The sequence below is a fragment of the Castor canadensis genome, chromosome 7, assembly GCF_047511655.1.
Source record: "Castor canadensis chromosome 7, mCasCan1.hap1v2, whole genome shotgun sequence".
NCBI lineage: Eukaryota > Metazoa > Chordata > Mammalia > Rodentia > Castoridae > Castor > Castor canadensis.
In genome coordinates, this window is record NC_133392.1 from 51,399,723 (window position 1) to 51,420,372 (window position 20,650).

Genomic DNA, 20,650 nt, shown 5'->3' on the forward strand with positions numbered 1-20,650 from the left:
TTAATTTATTTGAGTGAAGGAAATTCTACACTGGCATAGTCCCTGGAATTTAAAACACAAAACAAAACAAAAAACCTATTCCAGGCTAGTTGAGTTGGCTCACACCTATAATCCAAGCTACTTGGGAAGCAGAGATGGGAGGATCTCAGTTGAAGGTCATATGGCAAAAATTTTAGCAAGAGGCCATCTCAAAGAACATGGGAGACAGAGGTAGGAGGGCTGCAGTCCAAACCTAGCCAGTCAAAAAGTACCAGGCCCAATCTGAAAAATAACTAAAGCAAAAAGGGCTGAGGGGCATGGCTCAAGAGGTAGAGCATCTGCCTAACAAGCACAAGGCCCCGAGTTCAAATTGTAGTACCAAAAAAACCTTATTCCTAATTTAGGAGACACACAGCCAGCATTGCTCCTTGACTTAAAGTCAGGTCAAATTCAAGATGCTGAACTATGAGCCCTGTTAGATCTGGCCTCACCTACTTCCAGATCCCTCCTCAGGCCACGTCCTAATCACAATCACACCTCTTTATCTTTCAGTTCCCCAAACTTGCCAGCTTCTGTCACTTTCAGGATTTTTTTTTTTTTTTCATTTTCCTGGTATGGGGGTTTGGACTCAATGCCTCGTGCTTGCTAGGCTCCACCACTTGAGCCACATCCCCAGCCCTTTTTCCCTTTAGTTATTTTTTCAGATAGGGTTCCCGATTTTTGCCTGGGGCTGGCCTAGGACTGCAATTTTCTTCCCTAAGTCTTCCAGTATAGCTGGGATGACAGGAGCAAGCCACTATGCCCATCTTATTGATTGAGATGGCCTAGAATCACCATCCTTCCGATCTTTGCCTCCTGAATAGCTGGGATTACAGAAATGAGCCTCTATGCTCAGCCAAGAATCACTTTTTGGGGGGTGGGGGAGCAGGGGGAGGGCTCATGTTCTCTACCGCTTGAGCTATGCCTCTAGCCTACTTTCAGAATTTTTACATACATAGCCTGTTCTCTTGGCCCAGAACATTCTTTCACCAGTACTCAGCATGATTAACTTTTTGTTTAAACTACACACAGACGATGGCAGCCTACATGTCATCTCAGGAAAGCTCTCCCTCGCTGCCCCAAACTAGCTCAGTTCCCCCATCACATCCTCTGAGAACCACAGACACATCATTTGAAGCACTGATCACAATGTTAATTCTGCAACTGGGAATAAATTGTCTGATATCTATCTTTCCCTACTAGAACACAAATTCTAAAAGGAAAGGACTGTCCCTTAGCACAGAACTTAACACGCAGAATGTCCTCAGCAATGTCTGTGAAATGAACAAAGAAGATTGGCCAATACGGAAGGAGATTCTTTGTAAGGAACATAACTTCAAGCCCAATTTTGAACAGTGGTAATAGAAAATACTGAAGAGTAAAATAAAGCCACCAGATAAACAGCCTGAAACTGACCAGGATGGAGAAATAATGCCAGTTAAACTTGACTCCTTTTAAGAAGTTTCTGGAAGGCAATAATGTTCATAATATTAGTATCCACCATGCAAACAATCCAGTAACTTACCAGCTAGTCACAGTAGATTTATCCTAATTCAAGATCTTACATGAAATATAAAGTATTACCACAGAGTACGATGAGAGGGGAAAGACACCAGGCAAAGTGTCTCCAATGTTCAGCTGTAAGCTCAAGACATCTAATGCAATTTAAAAAAATATCTAGCATCATTACCTCTATGATTTCTTCTGAATCTCCCTTCAAAGAACTGTATGTCATTAAACAAAAACACAATAGTGTTTGTCGAAAAAGTAAATACACAGTAAAGTTTTACCATAAAATCTTAGCACTATTTCCTGTAGGTTATACACAACATTAAGAAAGCATCCAAGAAATGTCTTTGTAGCTGAAAAACAACAAAAGCCAAGTCAAAAGATAAATGACAAATGAGAAAATTTTTTGCAACTCAAAATTATAATAAAGGGCAAGTCACTTTAATATATAGAAGGCTAAGAAAAATGGGTAAGAGAAAGGCCAAGGTCCCAATAGTCAAGAACAAAGGAACAAAGGATGTGAACTAGGCAATTACAGACCACAAGAAATGCAAAGGGCTCTTATGAACACTGGGAAAGATGCCTAGTCACTCCCTGGAGAGAAATGCAAGGACTACACTAACGTGCCACCTTTCACTTATCAGACTGGCAAAACCCAAGTGTGAAAAAACCCTCTGACATCACAGTACTGCCTCATATCCTGCTGATGGAACAGTAAATTAGTGCAACCCCTGTCTAGGGCACTTTTGGCAACATCTAGTCCAAATGTACACACATAGGACATTTGAGTCACCCATGTCACTTCTGGGAATTTACTCAGAAAGGCAGTATCACAAATTGAAGGAATTTCTCTGGAATCAGCTAGCCTGGCTCTGTCCCACTCTGGGGTGTGATTTTGGTCAAGTCACTCAACCCTCTTTCTAAGCTTCAGTTTCCTCATCTGTAAAGTGAGGTAATAATTCTGGCCACTTCAGAGAACTGGTGTGTGTCAGCAGTACATAAGGAAATGGTTTAAGAGAGTGACTGGTACATATATGCTTAGGACCTATTCCCTCAGACACACCTACCCACTTATAAACGATCCATGTCCAAAGTTAAACACCGTGAGCACAGACTGAACACAAATTAAATGCCCAACAGCAGCTATACAATGGATTACCATGCAACTGCAAAAAAGGGAGAGAGAGTAGTCAATGTACCAATATCAAAAACTGTAAGTAAATGAAAGGAAGGAACAAAGTATTTTATATACCACCTTTTGGATTAAAAGGAAAGGGAGAAAATGCTATGTAATGCCTTCCCTATTCAAAAAAATCCAGTCAAAAAATAAAAAAGAACTGGGGGCACAGCACAGTAGCCCAAACCTGAGGCTCCGGGTTCGATTCCCAGCACAATAAATAAGCAAGTAAATAAATGTTTTTAAAGGATAGCCTAGCAGTCCTCAAAATGTGTTGCTGGATCAAAAGCAATTTTGGAAATGCTTAGGATTTTTGTAACTCAACCTCCTTTGTTTCTAAGTACTCAACTATGAGACCCCTTTTCCCTCTCTGACAAGGAGTTAAGGCCTCTGGACTGGGAGTAGACCACCTACCCTGAAATCCCATCTGACCCATCTACCAGCACTGTTCTCTGGCCAAGAATTTAATAGTGTCTCACCTGAGCCCGGGACCCTTTGCTTTAACCATGAGGTCCTCGCTACCTGCCCCACCCCCATATACCCACACCCCAGACTTGCCGGAGACACAAATGAAATCATTTAGTTAAAACCACTCTGTGGATGAGACCACATTTGCAAACTTTGGAGTTGGAGATCCTGGGCAGACTGCTGGTTCTTCTACCTGTTCAGGACACTTCTGTCTGCACACATTGTCCACAGCTTCCTGTCTGATGCTCTTCAGCACCTCTGTGGCTTCACACTTAACACTTGGCCAGACTCTCTGGAAGCCATTGGTACCAGTCCACATTCCCAGTTCACGATTCCCCCAGGATGCTTGTCAGACATTTCTCAGCTAAAAGCTTCCAGAGAAGACTGCGTAAGATGCCTCATTTCAGATTTCCTTACAGTGGAACCACAAAAGCCAGGTTTCCTGCTCCACATACACAAAGTGGCAACCTAAAATTCATACTGCTGATGCCAGCGGGGCTGGGACACCAGGCGTCATACCTTCCTCGGGGCTGAATCAGTGTGACTTGGATGCTTAGGGCACTGCTATCAGGAAACAGGCCAGCAGGCAAAAGGTCCCAAAGCCTGCTGTCAACAGCTCTAGGGGAAAAGGAGAGTAGGAGAGTTGGAACTGGGGCCAGCAGCCTCAGGACACAGAAATAAAGTCTGAAAGAAGAAGAGGAAAGCAAGTATAACACATCGAAGCCAGAAAAGCCCATGCTGTTTACCTTTCAAACACAAATTTTATTTACTAGGGGAAGTATTGCCCAACTTTTTTTTTAGGTGTGATAATGGTTTGGTAGTTATAAAGTCCTTATCAGAAACACAAACTGAACCATTTATGGATGAAGCTATTTCAAGTCTGACCATGTGTTAATAACTAGGGAAGCTGGTGGTCTGTAGATTCACTCTACTTTTATGTATGCTTCAAAATTTCTACAATAAAAGAAAAAGTTTATACAAAATTCATTTTCATCGCAAAGGCAATTTCATAGTAAGGAATGTGAGAACCATATACTAACAGTCTGATCACGCATCAGACACTGGAGTCTAAGAGACAAGGCCTCCAAGTCACTAACTTGAGCAGCTATTTCTCCTGCAAGGACATCAGCATCCACATTAGAAGTGGGGCCCTAGGCACTAAAGAACTCATCATAGATGTAACTGTTATGGACCATGAACTCTTTTCCAGTGTGGCTGGGGCATCCCCAAGTCACTCACCACTGGTTAAATGGCACATGCTTTGTGCCAGAAGCAACTGGCCTGGAAGATATTTAGGTGCAGAGCCTCCCACCGGGCAATCCCACAGAATGGCCATAAATGACAACATGGGCATTTAGAAAAAGCATTCCATCAGAGGGGCTTCTGCAGGAGAAGAAAGAGGAACAGGAAAGACCTTAAATATCAATCTAGCCATTCAGAGCTATGTGGGATGCTCTAAGTGACGCCTGCTATTTCAAGCTTCCATGTCTTTGTCCATTCTGTCTCTTCTCCCTGGAATGCCCTTTACTCATGCTCTCTTGAGGAAATAAAAACCTAAGAGTCTTCCAACATTCTGTCCAAACAGTCATTCCATTTTCTTTTCTTCCTGAGCCAGTCCTGGTCTGTGTGGCTCAAGATGGCTCCACTGTCTTCTCCTGGTCTATAAGGGGGTGGTGATCTCCACAGGCTGCAGCAACCAGCTCCCAAAGTCAGCTAACCTACAACTGGATTCCACCAATGAGAGGCACTAGCAAGAATGAGGAGGGTGGGGAGAATCCAGTGTGTTTCTTCCCCTTCTTCACCCTGGTCAGGCTCCCTGTTGCAAGGCTGACTATGGTACCAGTTTCCTCTGGATGACCCCAGCTCATGGGCTCCAGTAACAGCAGCTCTTTACTTCATCCTTCAGAAAAGGCATGAGAAAGCTAACCTGTTACTGCAAGCCCTGGGCTGACTCCCTGCTCACCTCCTGGCCTCCATGATAAACTGACCATCTTCCTCTAAGCCAGGGTGGTCACTGCTTTCCTATCTGTCTCTCCAACAGCTTCTGAGCCTTTTCACAGCACTCAAGGCTCTAGGCTTTGTATAGGCAGATCACTGAATTATTACTCACACCCTGCCTTGTTCCTCAAAGGGTATCTCAAGTTTATAGCTGACCCTTGTAGGTATCCAAAAATTGTTAAGTTAAATAACATAAAAGCACTTCGCAATCTGTAAAAGTGAAAGAGGAAGCTACAGTAAGAGAACACTTTGGAAACATGTTCAAGGGACAGAAGGATTCTTTGGGGGAGAAATTTATTATAAAGCTTAACTACTCAAAAAGTACAGCCAGCACTTGGATTAAATTTCAAACAAACAAATAAGTAAACAAACAACTTGTTGTATCATGAACTCCTACAAGAAATCTCATAGACTCACAGCAGCAAGTGGTCAAAGAAATACAACAGTCTGGTTCTAAACACTGGCTCCAAAGCCAGGCTGTCAAATCTTGCCCCAACCACCTCCTGGTGGAATGACCTTGGCAAATTAACTTCTCTGCACCTCAGTTCTTTTGATCTGTGAAGTTGCAATAATTGCTTCCCACAGTTTTGTTTCAAGGGCTAAAACAAGCTGATACACATTGGCTTCAGTAGTGATTATCTATAGCATACTCCAGGAGTCTCAAACTCAATTGCCATCAGAGCAGTTGAAAAGTATGTGAAGCTGCAGGGGCAGCAGCAAAAACAGCAGAGAGAAGTGACACTTAAAACAAAGTGATGTGACCATGCTTCCTAAGACATGCTCTTCAAAGGTCTTTCAGAGCTCAGAGGCCAAACCGCTCACCTGTGGGCCAGACAGAGGCTCTCACTCACAAACTCTAAATTCATAAACAAATCTCTGTAAACTGATGCCTGACCCCATAGACACTGAGAAGCCAAGGGACCAAATTCTCCCTGTGCTATTGCAGGCTCAGGAGGAAAGAAGAAATGAAACAACGGAGGTAGTAGCATGTAGCCAAACAAAGGAGACACCTGCTCCTTCAGACAGTCAAAGCCTCTCCAGACAGGGAGGAATAAAGGTGCTGGTGGTGGAAGGTCAGAGGCACCATCCTGCAAAAACTCAAGAGCCCATTAAGATGAAACCACTGAATTAGATTCTTCTTCCAAGGCAGCAACCTGGTCTTAGTTTCACTAGGGAGGAAAAGTAAAAAACAGGCAAGAACCAGGATAAAGAAGAATGAGGAAGCTCCATGCTGAATGCATCCTGGGGGCTTTCACCAGTCACATCATTTACCCACAAAACCAGAGCTAAGAAATCATGATCCTGTTATCAAGAAGGCAGAGTAGCTTAGAAGTGAACTAAGCTGCCCTGGGATTAGCCAGGAAGGAACAGAACTGAGACGTGTAACACAGGTCATCCAGGGTTTAGAACTGCCAGATAAAATACCAGATGCCCACTTAAATTTGAATAATCTTTTAGTTATATATCTATGTTCCATGCAACAATTAGGACATACATACACTAAAAAAAAAATATGTTTCTGAAACTTAAATAGGGCTATGCATTCTATTTTTATTTGCAAACTGTGGAAGCCCTGCCTGATATATGAGTCTCTCCCCCATTATACCACATTCTCCCCCAAAAGAACCATGGGGTGGGAAATCAGAAATGAGTTAGTGAATAAAACTGAAAAGCAACATAATTCACACAGATGACCTAATAGAAGATGATAATCAGCACACATGATCACAAGCACAAAAGCCGTGGGAGATACAGAGACTCTGAGACCTGGAGAAAGAGTACACTGTGCTTACAGAAAGCAGTAAACTTACTTGCTCTCAATGCAGACTAACAAGTGAACTCCAATGTGTTTTTACATCACCTGGCAGGTACCAATGACCCAGGGCTGCAAGGCTCTGGGCCAAGTAAGAGGCAACCAAATAAGGGATTACTGTCCATAGGGCTAATCTTCCTTACCTAAAAAAGAGTTAAACGGGAAGGCATTCAGACAAGTAGCCTGGTAGAGAAGGAGAGAGAAACCAAAAGGCTTGGCTAAAGTTCTATACCTTGGTGAACAGACAACAGCAAAAGAGGTGTGGGCATTACTGGTTCATGACAGTTACCCTGACTGTTTCAGCCAGTGCCAGCTGAGTCCCTGAGTCAGACAATACGTTTCTCGCCCTCTCTCACCATCCCCAAAAAGGTTTCATATCACGCCAGTACAATCAAACTCACATCCTGGTGAAAACCAAGTCTGTCAACCTTAAAAAGTCCCCAGGCTACCAAATACCACCACTAGTGAGATCAGAAAACAGAAAGAAAACAGGCCATTTGAGGAGTCGCCTGCAAACAGGAAACAACTGCCTCCCAAAGACCTGCCCCTGGTTCATAACCTGGGGCCCTCTGTCCTTCCATCATTTGGGTTCTGCAAGCCTGCAAAGTCAGTCAGTTTCAGAGACACTCATGTTTCTGTTCTTCAAACCAGCAATTAAGCAGAAGTTATACTAGGGCATTACCCATCAAAGGCCACCTTCTGGAATCTGTACCCTCACTGAACAGGGTCAAAAGTCACACATCAGAGGAGCTGGCTTTGACAGCATCTATCTGCCCATAGTGCTAAAGTCAGAAAAATGGAAAAAGGTACACGTTGGAAAGAGTCCTACAACCAACTGATAGGGAAAAAAATCATCTCTTATGATGCATGTTTGCCACCTTCAGTCCTGTCACTTTCACATGGCCACACAGTCTAGTTTAATCCTGGTTAATCAAACCCTAGTGAACTGGCCAAGTTCCCAGGCAGCTCCAAGTACCCAAGAAGCTGGGCTGTGGCACTCCCCAGTCTGAGGTATACAGGCATCTTGGTGCTATCTCGACCTTCCTCTCTTGGCTTTCAAGAGATTATTTTTTTATCATCATCTTACCAGATTATCGAGAACAAGATTATTTTGAAATGAACTTTGGACAACAGTAAAAAGTATAAGATAGGCTGGACACTAATAATCTTTAATATCATGTTCTGAAGGAATTCACAAACTAACAAAACACTTTCATGTGTATCATCTCATTTGGTCCTCAAAACAACAGTGGGATAGAAGTAAGATAGGTACCAACCCTACAGACTGCTATTCTAAACCAAGGACCAAAGACTTTAGATAAAAAATATTAAGGCACATAGAACCCCATCGGATCGGAAGCCAAGTCTTATAGGACCTGTACCTCTCCTCCTGTACACACTCTTTTCCTACTACCCCAATGCCTAGTGACCAACACTAAAGGAACAGGGTGGAGTCACCCAGGAGGCAGCCACTAAAACAACTTCAGATACTCATGCAGTAGATAACGCATAGCAATTTAAAAAAAAAAAAAAGCTACCCTCTATACAACTATAGGGTATTACTGAATATTAGTAAAAGAGTTAGGATAAATCAAAGAAAACTTATACACAAAATACTCTGTACAATTCCAATTATATGACATTCCAACACAAAATGAGAAAAGCCAGAAGGGGATGACCTTCTGGGGATACAGAGTGGAAGACAACACATGGAAGTCTCAGGGGTGTTGCTAATCGCATACATTTAGTGCTCATGCTGCCAGATTCATTTTTTGGCAGTACTGGGGTTTGAACTCAGGGCCACACCCTTGCTAGACAGACACTCTAACACTTGAGCCACTCCACCAGCCCTCCAAATTCATTTTTAAATTCATTAAGCACTGTTCAATAAATCCATATATTCAAAGTCTACACACTTCACAATAAGTATGTTATACTCCATCAAAGATTAAACATCAGCACTTCACAAAATAAATTCTACAAACTTCACTGAACAACTGGTTAGGGTTGTGGGAAAACAGAAATGATCCTTCATATACCATGGTCTTTAAGTGCCAGTCATCAGACTGCCTGCATTCAACTCCCTGTTGGACCATAGTACTGAGATCTTTGGTTGTCCAGACTTCTTATACCTCATTTCTCCATTTGTGACACAGAGATCACAAGGGTTACTGTGAGCATCAAGTTAGTTCCTAAACCTGAAGTGTTGAGAACTGTACCAGGCACACTGTGAGATTAAAATATGCAGCTGGTGTAGCCACAGAATAAGACAAATAATCTCACAGATGATAAGGGACAAAATACCTGTTTTCAAATAGTTCAGAAGGAAAACAAACAAATGTCTGCACTAAGCAGCTATGGTGTTTAGCTTTGATTTCTCAAAGACCAAAATGTTCCTGTTTCCCTACAGTACTCCCTCTCTGTTCTTCATAGTGAGCCAAGAGCTGAGCCAACCTGGGACCCACTTGCCTCCCAAACCTCATTTTTTTCTGGACATGTAGGTTCTGCCTGCTCCAGCCATCATCCATCCCCTGCCTCCTTCTTTTGTATTAATTTCAATTTATCCTTCTGATCTTGGTCAAAAAAAAAATCCTCTCCTTCTAGAGTAACTCTTCTGACTAGGGACTCACTTTGGTTTGAGTCAGGACTCTCCACAAACTCCGCCAGCACAATCTCATCCCAGTTGTTATGTACAGACACACTGTCTGACATACAGCAGGTACTCGATATATTTGTTGAAAAAAATCAACTTTTACTGTGCTAATCAGACTATTTTTAAGTAAAGGCTGCAACAGAAGAACAAAGATAGAAGAAACTGATTCCAGACTGGGTTGGGAGAAGGTGACGTCCAGATGGCTATGCTTATAAACAGGTGGCAATATACTGGAGTGTGTAGGACTGGGTGCAGGAGTGGAATAACCACTATCCAATACTGGCGGTGGCAGAACAAGAAAGGAAGCACCTGTCCTCCATGCTCCAAAGGCACCCTCTGTAGTGTTGCTGCTCTTCGAAGGCAGCGAGTCTGCTACCCTGGCAACACTCCCTTAGGTGCAGCATCCTGGGAATTTGCTATGGTAATGGGGCAGTCCTGACTACTCTAAGGAATCAATCTGTGTAGAAACCAAGAGGAAAATATCTACGCCAGGTGAAGATAAAATTGTCCCTAACTTCATTTCCATCCTATCCTTCTACAAAGTATGTTGCCTTGTGCTTAAACTCTGAAGCCAGATTTAGGTTCAAATCCCAGCCCTACCTGAGAACCATGGGACCTCAGACAAATTAGTCAACCTATCTGCACCTAAATTTGCAAGCTTACAGAAATGGATAACAGTAATACTGATCACACAGGATCATGGGGGGGATTAAATGAAAGAATATACATAAACCTCTTGCAACAGTGCCTATCCCATGGTGAGCACTGCATAAACAGTGCTTGTTATCACAGCAACAAAAAAGATTTGGAAGTGGAACAATGCTGAATAAAATTTCTGCAAGCTCATTCCCACCGCCCCCCCCACACCCTTTTCTTAAGTTATGGTTTATTCAAAATGCTGTCAAGAAAATTAAATGTTTACAACACATTTCATTAAAATTTTTTTATGCCAGGCGCTGGGGGCTCACACCTGTAATCCTATCTATTCAGAGGCAGAGATCAGGAGGATCTCAGTTCAAAGCCAGCCAGGCCAAATAGTTAAGAGACCCTATCTTGAAAAAATGCATCACAAAAAATGGCTGGTGGAATGGCTCAAGGTATAGCCCTGAGTTCAAACCCCAGTCCACCAAAAATCAATAAATACGATTTTTAAAAAGTCACTAGGGGAGGGGGAAATGAGGAGTCATTGTTTAATGGGTACAGTGTTTCTGTTTAGGATGACAAAAAAGCACTATGGAAATGGATAATGGTAATGGCTGCAAAATACTGTCAATGTGCTTACAGACACTAAGTCATACATTTCAAATAGTTAAAATGTGCATGTTTCACTACAACAACAACAAAAAAAAACTGCAAGGGAAAAAGGTCACTGGCCCTTTTCTCTGAGTACCTAAGATTACCTCTCCATAATAAACTCCATGCATTCAAGGTTAAAAATGGGGCTGGGCATTGGTAGCTCGCACCTATAATCCTAGCTACTCAGGAGGCAGAGATCAGGAGGATCACAGTTCAAAGGCAGCCTAGGCAAATAGCTCAATGAGACCCTACCTCAAAAACACCCTTCACAAAAAAGGGCTGGTGGAGTGGCTCAAGGTGTAGGCCCCGAGTTCAAACTCCAGTACCACCAAAAAAAAAAAAAGGTGTGAAATAGTTCAGGTAATTTCCAAAAGACACAGCCCCTAACCAGGTGGTGACCTAAACCTGAAGAACAACAACTATCTGCTTTATAGAGTGCATACTTAAAATTGCACTATTTGTGTAACAACGATGGCAAAACCATCTAGCCAATTGTTTTCCTCAAAGTTTACTGCCTCTACAATCTGGAGCTACTAAATGAGGCAGAAACACAATGTTTTGACTCAGCAAATACCTCTGTTTGGATAAATGAAAGCCTGTCAAGTGAAGAACCTCCCCCCACAAAAACAACTTTCAACAGAATAACAGTTATCATTTAACTTGCTGTATCAGGATAATTGGAAAAAAAAATCACCACTAGCATGAAAATAATTTCATGAGTTTATTCTACATAAAACACCAAGAATGACTATTTTTCTCAATCCATCTTTTTAGCCCCTCCAATTCAATCTCAAAAGGCGGATGGCATAAAAGATTCAAACTGTTCCCTGGTGAAAGCAACATGACATGATTCAAGCAGGTAAGTAGATTTCTAAGAACCTCCTTTAGCTGGCTGGTAATCCATGCTGTTTTCATTCTTTCATTTCCTCTCTCATTCTATGGAAAACGTCTGAGTTATGACCTACGTCTGGCTGAACATCCCACCTCTGCTCCTCAGTACCGAGTGGCCTTATTTGATCCTCAGTGCTGTGAGATGCCCTGGTGGGCATTAAGCAGATCACTCTGGACCACAACTGATGCCTGGGGAGGCTGGACTGATCTGGAACAGATGCATGGAAGATGGGCCCATCAATCAACACTGCTTTTTTTAATGAACACGAATTCTAAATTGCCCATAAAGTAAGATCTCTAATTAATTTTACCTAAAGAAGTCTTTAAAAACTTGGGAAACTTGGTTCCTCCAATAATATTCCATGAAAGGAAGGTAGGTGACAACAGAGGAAAAACCACCTAGGTCATTTGGATCTATTGACAGTTGCAAATTATAAAACTAAAACATCAATGACATTTCCTTTCAATCATCACCAAATAAAAGTGAAAATTAAAAACAAAAAGCCTCCCTGTGCCACTTCAACACAGAGAAATTGAGACACAGCTCTTCCCATCTCTGCCTTACAAAATGAACAACAGCTAATTAAACTGTGAGTGAATATGGTACATTGTTTTTCTTAAAGATACTCACTGACAGATGATCTGAGGCAGAACTTTATGTCGGAAGGCAAAAGGTTCCCTACTCCCTCAGAACCCCTACAGGAGTTTGCCTCAACTTCCAAAAATGTTGGTTTTAAACTTCTGGGCCGGAGAGAAGAGGATGATCCCCCTTCACTCAATTGCCGACTGTACCAGCCCAGGCCAGTCTGAATGAAAGGCAGGTGTAATCCTTGCTAATCTGCTAGAGGAGCCCTTAGATGCCCTTTGGATATTTCTGGGTCTCTGGCACACAACAGGTCACACACAAGCACTTGAAAGCTGAATCCTTTTATTATATACCACTTCGTGCCTTTCGGAGGAAACAAAAGTATAGGGGGAAAAAAAAATCACAGAAAATTCCCCACCATTAAACAAACGGGTTTTATGAATTTTAATCACTAAAATGCACTTCAGACACCAGGCATAATGGTACATGCCTGTAATCCCAGCTATGCTGAAGGTATAGGTAGAACAGAATTCCAGGCCAGCCCCAAGCAAAAACACAAGACCTTATTTGAAAAACTGCCAAAGTAAAAATGGCTGAGGGTATGACTCAAGTGGTAGAGCATGTGCCTAGTAGGCCCTGAGTTCAAACCCCACTACTGCAAAAATATAAATAAAAACAAACAAATAATAGCAGTGATAAAATTCACTCCATATAAGGGATCTAGGCATAAGTAAAAGGGAGGATTTATTTTAAATAAACATTGTTTCCCCTGCCCCATTTTAAAAGAAAATCTTATCCCTAAAAGAGAGTGTGAGGGGTGGGATAATTGCAAAGCTATGAGTTTTACAGCCATAAAAGATACAAAAATCTGATAGTCTTGGAGAAGAAGGAAGAATCTGCAAGTTAACAGCACTCTAAGATCCTGATGATTAGAAATATTTTCCAGAGCATTAGTTTCTGTCAAGAAAACTGCAACTACCAAGAAGCAGGAACATACTGAACCTGCGAGCATTTTACTTTGCTAGCTCTGACAATAATTCAATATATCTAAAAGCAACCACACTGTGATTGAAAACAAAAAGCAACACCTACCCACTGAGGAAAAAATTACGAAGAGAGGGCAAGAAAGATTACTGTTACTCCTTGCTCAGCCTTGTTGCAGTTTAAATGCAAGGATTAGCACTTCTAAGTGTATCTGTAATTATCTCTGCAAGGCATGATTTAATGGGAGGGGGGGTGACCCACACAGTATGCAAATATGATACCCCCACCTCCACTCTGGAAGTCACATGTGGACATCTACAAGGATTCAAGTATCTCCATCCTGTTTTCAGATAGTCCCCTGATCAGAGACTCATTCAACTCTATTTGCGTTGATGCATCTGCCTATGATGATTCACAGTTGTTTTCAAGAGGTGGCTGTGGGGTATTTCAACATTAAAGTCACAGGACACATCTGGAATGATCTGTTACCATCATCAAAACCAAAGTGGCCCACCTGACAAGGAACACTTCCAACTTGGCTCTTTTTTTTCCTCTAAGTCCTGCTCAGAAACCCTTGGAACAGTGAACCTGAAAACACTTTGTCCCCTTTCAGATGAAATGTATCAAGAATATCCAGGTATATGCTACAAGGTAGCCTACAACATCACCAATGACTAGAAGGCCAGGGTTTAGGACTCACACTGATTGCATTGGTCCCCAAAGTATACAGTGTATCCATTTGTCCATCTGTTTATCCAACTGTGATGAAGATGGTGTTGGCTTTTATGGCAGGAGACTGACTATGAACATAAGGTGCAGGTGACAGTATTAGCTCCCTCACTCCAACAAAAAAGCACACACGCACACATACACACAGAGCCTCTGGAGCCAACTCAATAACAGCCTGAGTGTCTCCGGCATGCCAGGCACCGAGCAATGAGATGAGTAAGGCAAATTCTGCCTCTAAACAAATTTCCACATCTACTAAGAAAGGCCAGTTGGTAGAGGGTGAGTGACAGATGGGCTGTATGGAAGCATTAGTCTAAGGCCCATGTCCAGTGTGTGCTGACACAGGGGCAGCACCCGGGTACTCTGGATGGGAGTCTGGGTGGAGGAGGCAGGAGAGTCTACTGAATTTATAAGTTAGAAGTGCAAGGAAGAGCAGAGAATAGTTTTTAGGGGCAGGAATACATCACAGAGTTGCCTACTGAAATTCTGGGAGCTCATAGCTGAGTCAAGTGAGAGCTTAGTATGCACACAGGGCTAGATCCACGAGGGGGGTGTGGCTATGAAGCAAGCAGAGATGGATCACACAGAACCAGTAAGTTTACCAGGATCCAGAGGCCAATAAGGAGCCAACACAAGATTTTAAGTAAGCAATGACTGCTTCAGATTTTGGCTTTAGACCAGTCTCTCTGGGCTTGAACAACAGTTACCACAAACCAGATACTGTGGCTTCTCTAACAATTCCCCATTTCTGGCAAATACTTAAGGAGAACATATAGGAGACCATCATGATCTCCTTAAGAGTTTAAGGTGGTTTGTTTGACTTGGGTTTTGTTTGTCTGAGGGGAGAGGGTCGTTGTTGTTTTGGCTTTGGTAAATTAAATTCAAACAGAGTATATGAAACACACAGAAGGCACCCACAAATGTGAGAAACTTGAAATGCAAAAGAAACACATGAGAATAGCCTGTTTAAGACATGTATACAGTTAAGGCAAAACTGTAAGGCTATATTTTCCTCAAGATTATGTTTTAACGCTGGGTGTTCTATACAGAGGAAAAAAACAAAAAGGTACTACACGTCTTTACAAGAGCAACATCAATCTCGCAGCTTTAGTCTGCCAAAATGAAGTCTTAAAAATGGAAAATAGCATATTAAGCTTTCAGAGTAACTAATCCAAAATACACAACACTAACTATAGGATGTCTTTTATTGGTTAAAGAAACTATTACACTATTGGTGTTTAAAATAGTCAGGTTTTCTAATCATGCCATAACAACATGCTTTTCTACTACTTCTTCAAAATGCTTTGGAATTTCTGTATTTCCTTAAACATCTATAAGGAAGGATTAATTTTATAATCAGAAAAAAAACACTTAAATATTATAAGCCTTTATTTCCAAACTAAACACATACTGAAGGTCTGAACCAGTGTAGAAAAGACATACAACCCAGAAAACCAGCTGACACACTAAGAATACCAGCAATCAGCTGAAAGTTTTGCAGCCATCCAATCACTGCCCACAACTGTATTTCCTCATCTTGGCAAAGACCACCCATTCCCAGACCACCATCATCTCACTGATCAGATAATCCACACCCACACTCTCACTCACAGGATATACCAGTAGATTTGGCCCAACATATAAAAGCTACTAAATAGGGTGACTAAGCATTTGGCTTTTGTTTATTTACCCCACTCCAAAAGAAAAAAAAAAATGTGATCTATAATCAGCCTGGTTCCACTGCTGATTTAATGGGTAAAATTCGATAATCACGCAAAACAATCTCTTCTACCTCTAAGATATAAATAAAATACACGGGTGGCAGGCTCTGCCTACCAGATGCACGAGGCACTTAGCGACATGGATGAGAGGACTTTTACAGTTGATTCCTCCCCACAAATGATGTTTATTTACCTCTACTACACAGATGCTGGGAACACAGACCCATTAGTACTCTGTGAAATAGGAATATGTACTACTACACCAGAACAGACTACTACACAGAACAGGCTAGCGTTTCTGTTGGCCTTTGGACTTGGCTTAAAAAAGAAGGGGTTACGACAATGAGAGATGACTACATAGCTATTAAAAAGGCCAAAATGCAGAACAATGACAACACCAAACGCTCACAACAGCAACTCTCATTCATTGCTGATGGGAATACAAAATGGTCTCGCCACTGTGGAAGAGAACTTGGCAGTTTCTTACATTCTCTTACCATACAATTCAGCAACCTTGCTTCTAGGTATTTACCCAAATAAGCTGAAATCTTGTCTGGATAGAAGCCTGCATGTGAATGTTCATAACAGTTTTACTCATAACTGCCAAAACTTGAAAGCAACCAAGATGTCCTCCAATCAGTAAATGAGTAAAAGGTTACAAACAATGAAATATTAGTTAGCACTAAAAAAGAAACAATTAAGCCATGAAAACAACAAAATCACAGAGGAAACTTAAATGTATATTACTAGGAGAAAGGAACCAATCTAAAAGATTTTATGAACTCTGGAAAAAGCAAAAGTATAGAGAAGAGATAAAGATCAGTGGTTGACAGGGGCTGGGGACAGGGAGAAATGACTATGTAGAGCCCGGAGGATTAGTAGGGCAGTGAATCCATTCTGTACGATAATCGTATAATAGCATTTGTCCAGAGCTATAGAATTTGTAACTCCAGCAGTGAACCCTAAGGCAAACTCTGCACTTTGGGTGGTAATGATGTGCACTCTGGTGCAGGATGCTGATGGTGGCTGTGTTTGGGGAGAGGGGGGCAGTGGGGACAGGCTATGTAGGAAATCTTTGTACTTTATGCTCCTTTTTACTGTGAAACTAAACCTGCTGGAAATAATAAAGTCTTTAAAAAAAAAAAAAAAACAAATGGGTGCCTCTTCTTCCAGCATGTGGCTGAAAAGCAGTATCTTCCTGAAAGTGTTCAAGGAAAAGGAAAGGTAGTCATAGCCACCTTTAGCACTCATCAACATATCAATTAATATCATAATTAGAGGAACTAATAAGAGCTGGAAGGCAAGTAATAGGATTATGGTACCATCTTCCTGTCTAACTAAAACAGTGAACCTCTAGCAAGGCCTTCACTTAAATGTACTCTTTGTCACAAATTTCTCAAGCTGTGACTAGCAAGGGCAGTGCTTAAGTCAGACTCATCCGGGATTGCACAGTTTAACCTTGACATAAACTATGCATCCACAGACCCATTGCATGGAGCTACACACATTGCTCCTCCAAAATCGCATACCTGAGAAAAAGCAAGCCCACTCCATCACAGTCTGCATACTAGGTCAATTAACAAAATCCTCCAAAACTTGATGGAATCTCTTGACCACATTTGTCATTTAGCTCCTTAGTGACATTTACCAGTTAGTAGGGAACCTTCTTGCATTTGTCTGAATATATTAGAAATTAAACAACTGTGAAGTACTAATAGAGTGTCATCTACAACAATTTTGAAACTACTCATAAAGCCATACAACACTTCAACTACATTTGGTTGGATGTCAGTTTTAGTTGCAAGGAGGGCAAAGGCATAAAGCCACCATCTTACTCATTCCTCAGGCCAATTATTCAGAAGGCCTCTAATCTTACACACCAGGAATGAGTATGTTTGTCCAGACAAAGCCAATGTGTTTGCATACAATTTACAGGACTACTTATAATATGGTCAAAGGGTCAAACAGATAACTCCACTCCACCGAACCCTCTCACCCAAACAAACAAAAACAGCCTGAATTGTTCAGTGCCTGCAAAAGGCCAGAGATTCTATCTCATGTAAGTTTTACTACTTTCCATGGTTCACAATCTCCAGGAGATCAACCTTCTCATTTACTAACTCAAACCCTAAATAACTGGCCTCCATCAACATCCCTCTCTTCTCAAACTTCGCTTAGTCAAGAAAGCTGGAGGTTTGGAAGTGGCTGCCTCTGCAAATTCCTCCCCTTTCCTATCAAAAGGGCACTTCAAGAACTTTACATTCTCTGAGACGTATGAATGTTGATCCAATTCCATCCACTAGGACTGGATTTGACCATGTGTTTTTCCACAATCAATTGCTATTTAAGTTGTCGATCACACTGAAACGCTGTTGGAAACCTGCTATCTACACAAATCAAGAATGCCATCTAGTTGTCTAGGAGCTATCATGGGGAAACACACACACTAGCCTTCACTACAGGCTTTTTCCTGGCACAAAGAGCATCCTAAATTTGTCCCATTTAATTTCCCAGGGTATGATCCTTGACCCATCCCCAAATTTATCCCTCATTCTCATCTAAAGGTTCAGTTTAATCAGCTATTGTGCAGCAGCTCTGGCAATTTATCCCCCTTGAGTTCTTGACATTTTCTTCTCTGCTGCTGGCTGGGAAACTGTTTTGATCTGAATAGGGTTGTCTGTGCGGGGATTCTGCATGTTAATGATGTGGAGCTGGCAAGGATGTTAGGTGAGAGCACACAGTGTACTTTTTCTGATGTTTCGCCTCATCACCACTCTAGAGGCCTTTCTAAACAGCCGGCTACACCAGGAGACAGCTCTCAGACCCCATCTTACCCTCTTCTGGGGGAACCTCCAGGGGCCAGGTAGAAACAGAACAGATGGCCTGTTTTCCCGTCAAGTATCTGGACTCAGAGGCAAGATCCTCCTAACCACTCCACCACCAATGAAGCAAACACACGTACATCTTGGCTCAGCAAGAGAGTTACAGCGGCCACCCTTCATCCTTTTTTCAACCCCAACCCCGTCCCGACCAGACTAAGATGTTGCTCTCTTCCTGCTGCAATACTGCCCACTCTCCCAGCCAAAAAGAAAAGCCTTCCAACCGAGGTGCAAGCATGAGCTGCGGTACCCGCCCTTCCCTCCCGATCTTGGCCAGAAAACTCTACTTCCCGGATTCCTGGCCACTGTCTCCCGCCCCCTCCCCGGGTGATCCAGCTAAGCGCCGTCCTGATGCCAGCTGGGTGCCTAAGCCCAGCTGCGCATCCCCACCCATTCCAAGCCAGGACCCCAAACAGACCCCCAGCTTCCTCCCTCTCTGCCAGACTCGGGTTCCCCAGATTCTGGACGCACCCCTCAAGCATACAAGGACTGAAAAAGTCCCACCCCGCTACCCCCCACCCCCAGCCACACCGCCAGCCTCCATCCTTGCTCGGGAGGGGCCTCCTACCCAGAGAAGAAAAGGGATCTTGGGGGACTGCCCCAGGAGTCTTCTCCCGCACCCCACGGGGCTCCTGGACCCCCTTAGGAGAACAGACCCGCGTGGCTCTGAAGGGACGCCTCCCTCTCCCCCACCGCCCCCAGAGGCCGGCAAATTTCCACCGGGAGTGTGCTGGCTACGGGTCCCCTGGAGTCTGGGGAAGCTAGGGGGTGGCCTGGGTGAGGGTGCTGCCCCTCTCGGAGGCTGGCGGACATCGACGATGCGGCGCGCCCCCGGGGGGCACTCACGATGGTCACGCTGGCTTTGCGCAGGTCGCGGTTCTCCTCCTGCAGCGCCTTGCACTTGAGTTTGTAGGTCTCCAGCTCGATCCTCAGCACCTTGTTCTCCTGCTGCAGCGAGGCCAGGCGGTTGGTGAGCTCCTCCAGGCGGAACGGCGAGATGACAATGCCCCCCGACTTCCCACCGCCGCCGCCTCCCCCGCTGCCACCGCCACTGCCGCCGCCCGAGGTCGACGAGCAGGACGACTGCATGGCGGCCGAACTGCTGCTGTTGCCCCCCGCCCCGTCCGTGTCGCTCTCGCTGGCGCTGTCCGCCATGGCCGCGGCGGGCTGGGGAAAGGAGGAGGAGGAGGAGGAGGAGCAGGGAGGCGGCGGCGGCGAAGGCTGGGCTGCGAATGAGTGGGCGCCGGGCGAGCACTGGGGAGCGCCGAGCTGGGCGCCTGGCAGCAGGGCGCAGACTCGGAGCGGCGGCAAGAGAAAGAGAGGGAGCTTCCCGCTGCCAAGGGACCTCCTCTGCCAGAGAACAGAGACCCCGCCCGGGCTCGGGTAGTATTGCACTGGGGCTCGCTCCAGCCGGGCCTGGCGCGCTCGCGAGGCCGCCCCGCAAAGCTTGCCAAAAGCTCGGGGACCCGCCCGCCGCCGCCGCCTGGCGACCGCCGGCGGGCTGCAAACGCGCGGGGCACCGCGGGCGCGGGGAAGCGGGGCCTGCGCAGCACCGCACGGTCAGCTCGCCGGCCGCACGTGTTCCCACCGAGGGCCTCCGAGCCCCCTGACCTCAGCCCACGGCTGCCCAGCCTCTTCCGGGCTCGCGCCTGCTCCAGGGAAAGGGAAACTCAATGCCTCAACAGCCCCGCAGGTGCTGGGGACACGTGGAAGGGTCAGCCTGGCTCCAGCATGCCACCCCCGCCGTGTGGAGGCCCCATCTTCCGCCGACTGTGTGTGCGCCTGTCTCCCTCTGTCTGTTCCACACATGCACGCAGTTTTATATTCTCCGTGAGCAAAGTGCTTAACTGAGAAGCTCTGGGTACAGCGGAGAGAACAGAAAGTTCCCCTGCAGTGGGCCCAGTGCGGTGAAACAGGAGCCACAGGTT

At 44.1% G+C, this 20,650-nt stretch overlaps 1 protein-coding gene across 1 annotated transcript in view; it reads right to left on the bottom strand.

Annotated features, from left to right (window-relative positions):
* Window positions 1-20,053, bottom strand: part of Ccdc6 (coiled-coil domain containing 6) — a 107,067-nt gene extending 87,014 nt beyond the window's left edge. The window contains exon 1 of the mRNA XM_020181754.2: window positions 19,569-20,053. Within this exon, the coding sequence (XP_020037343.1) occupies window positions 19,569-19,877 (309 nt within the window). The 5' untranslated portion in view covers window positions 19,878-20,053. The remainder of the gene's footprint in view (window positions 1-19,568) is intronic.
* Window positions 20,054-20,650: the final 597 nt, after the last annotated feature.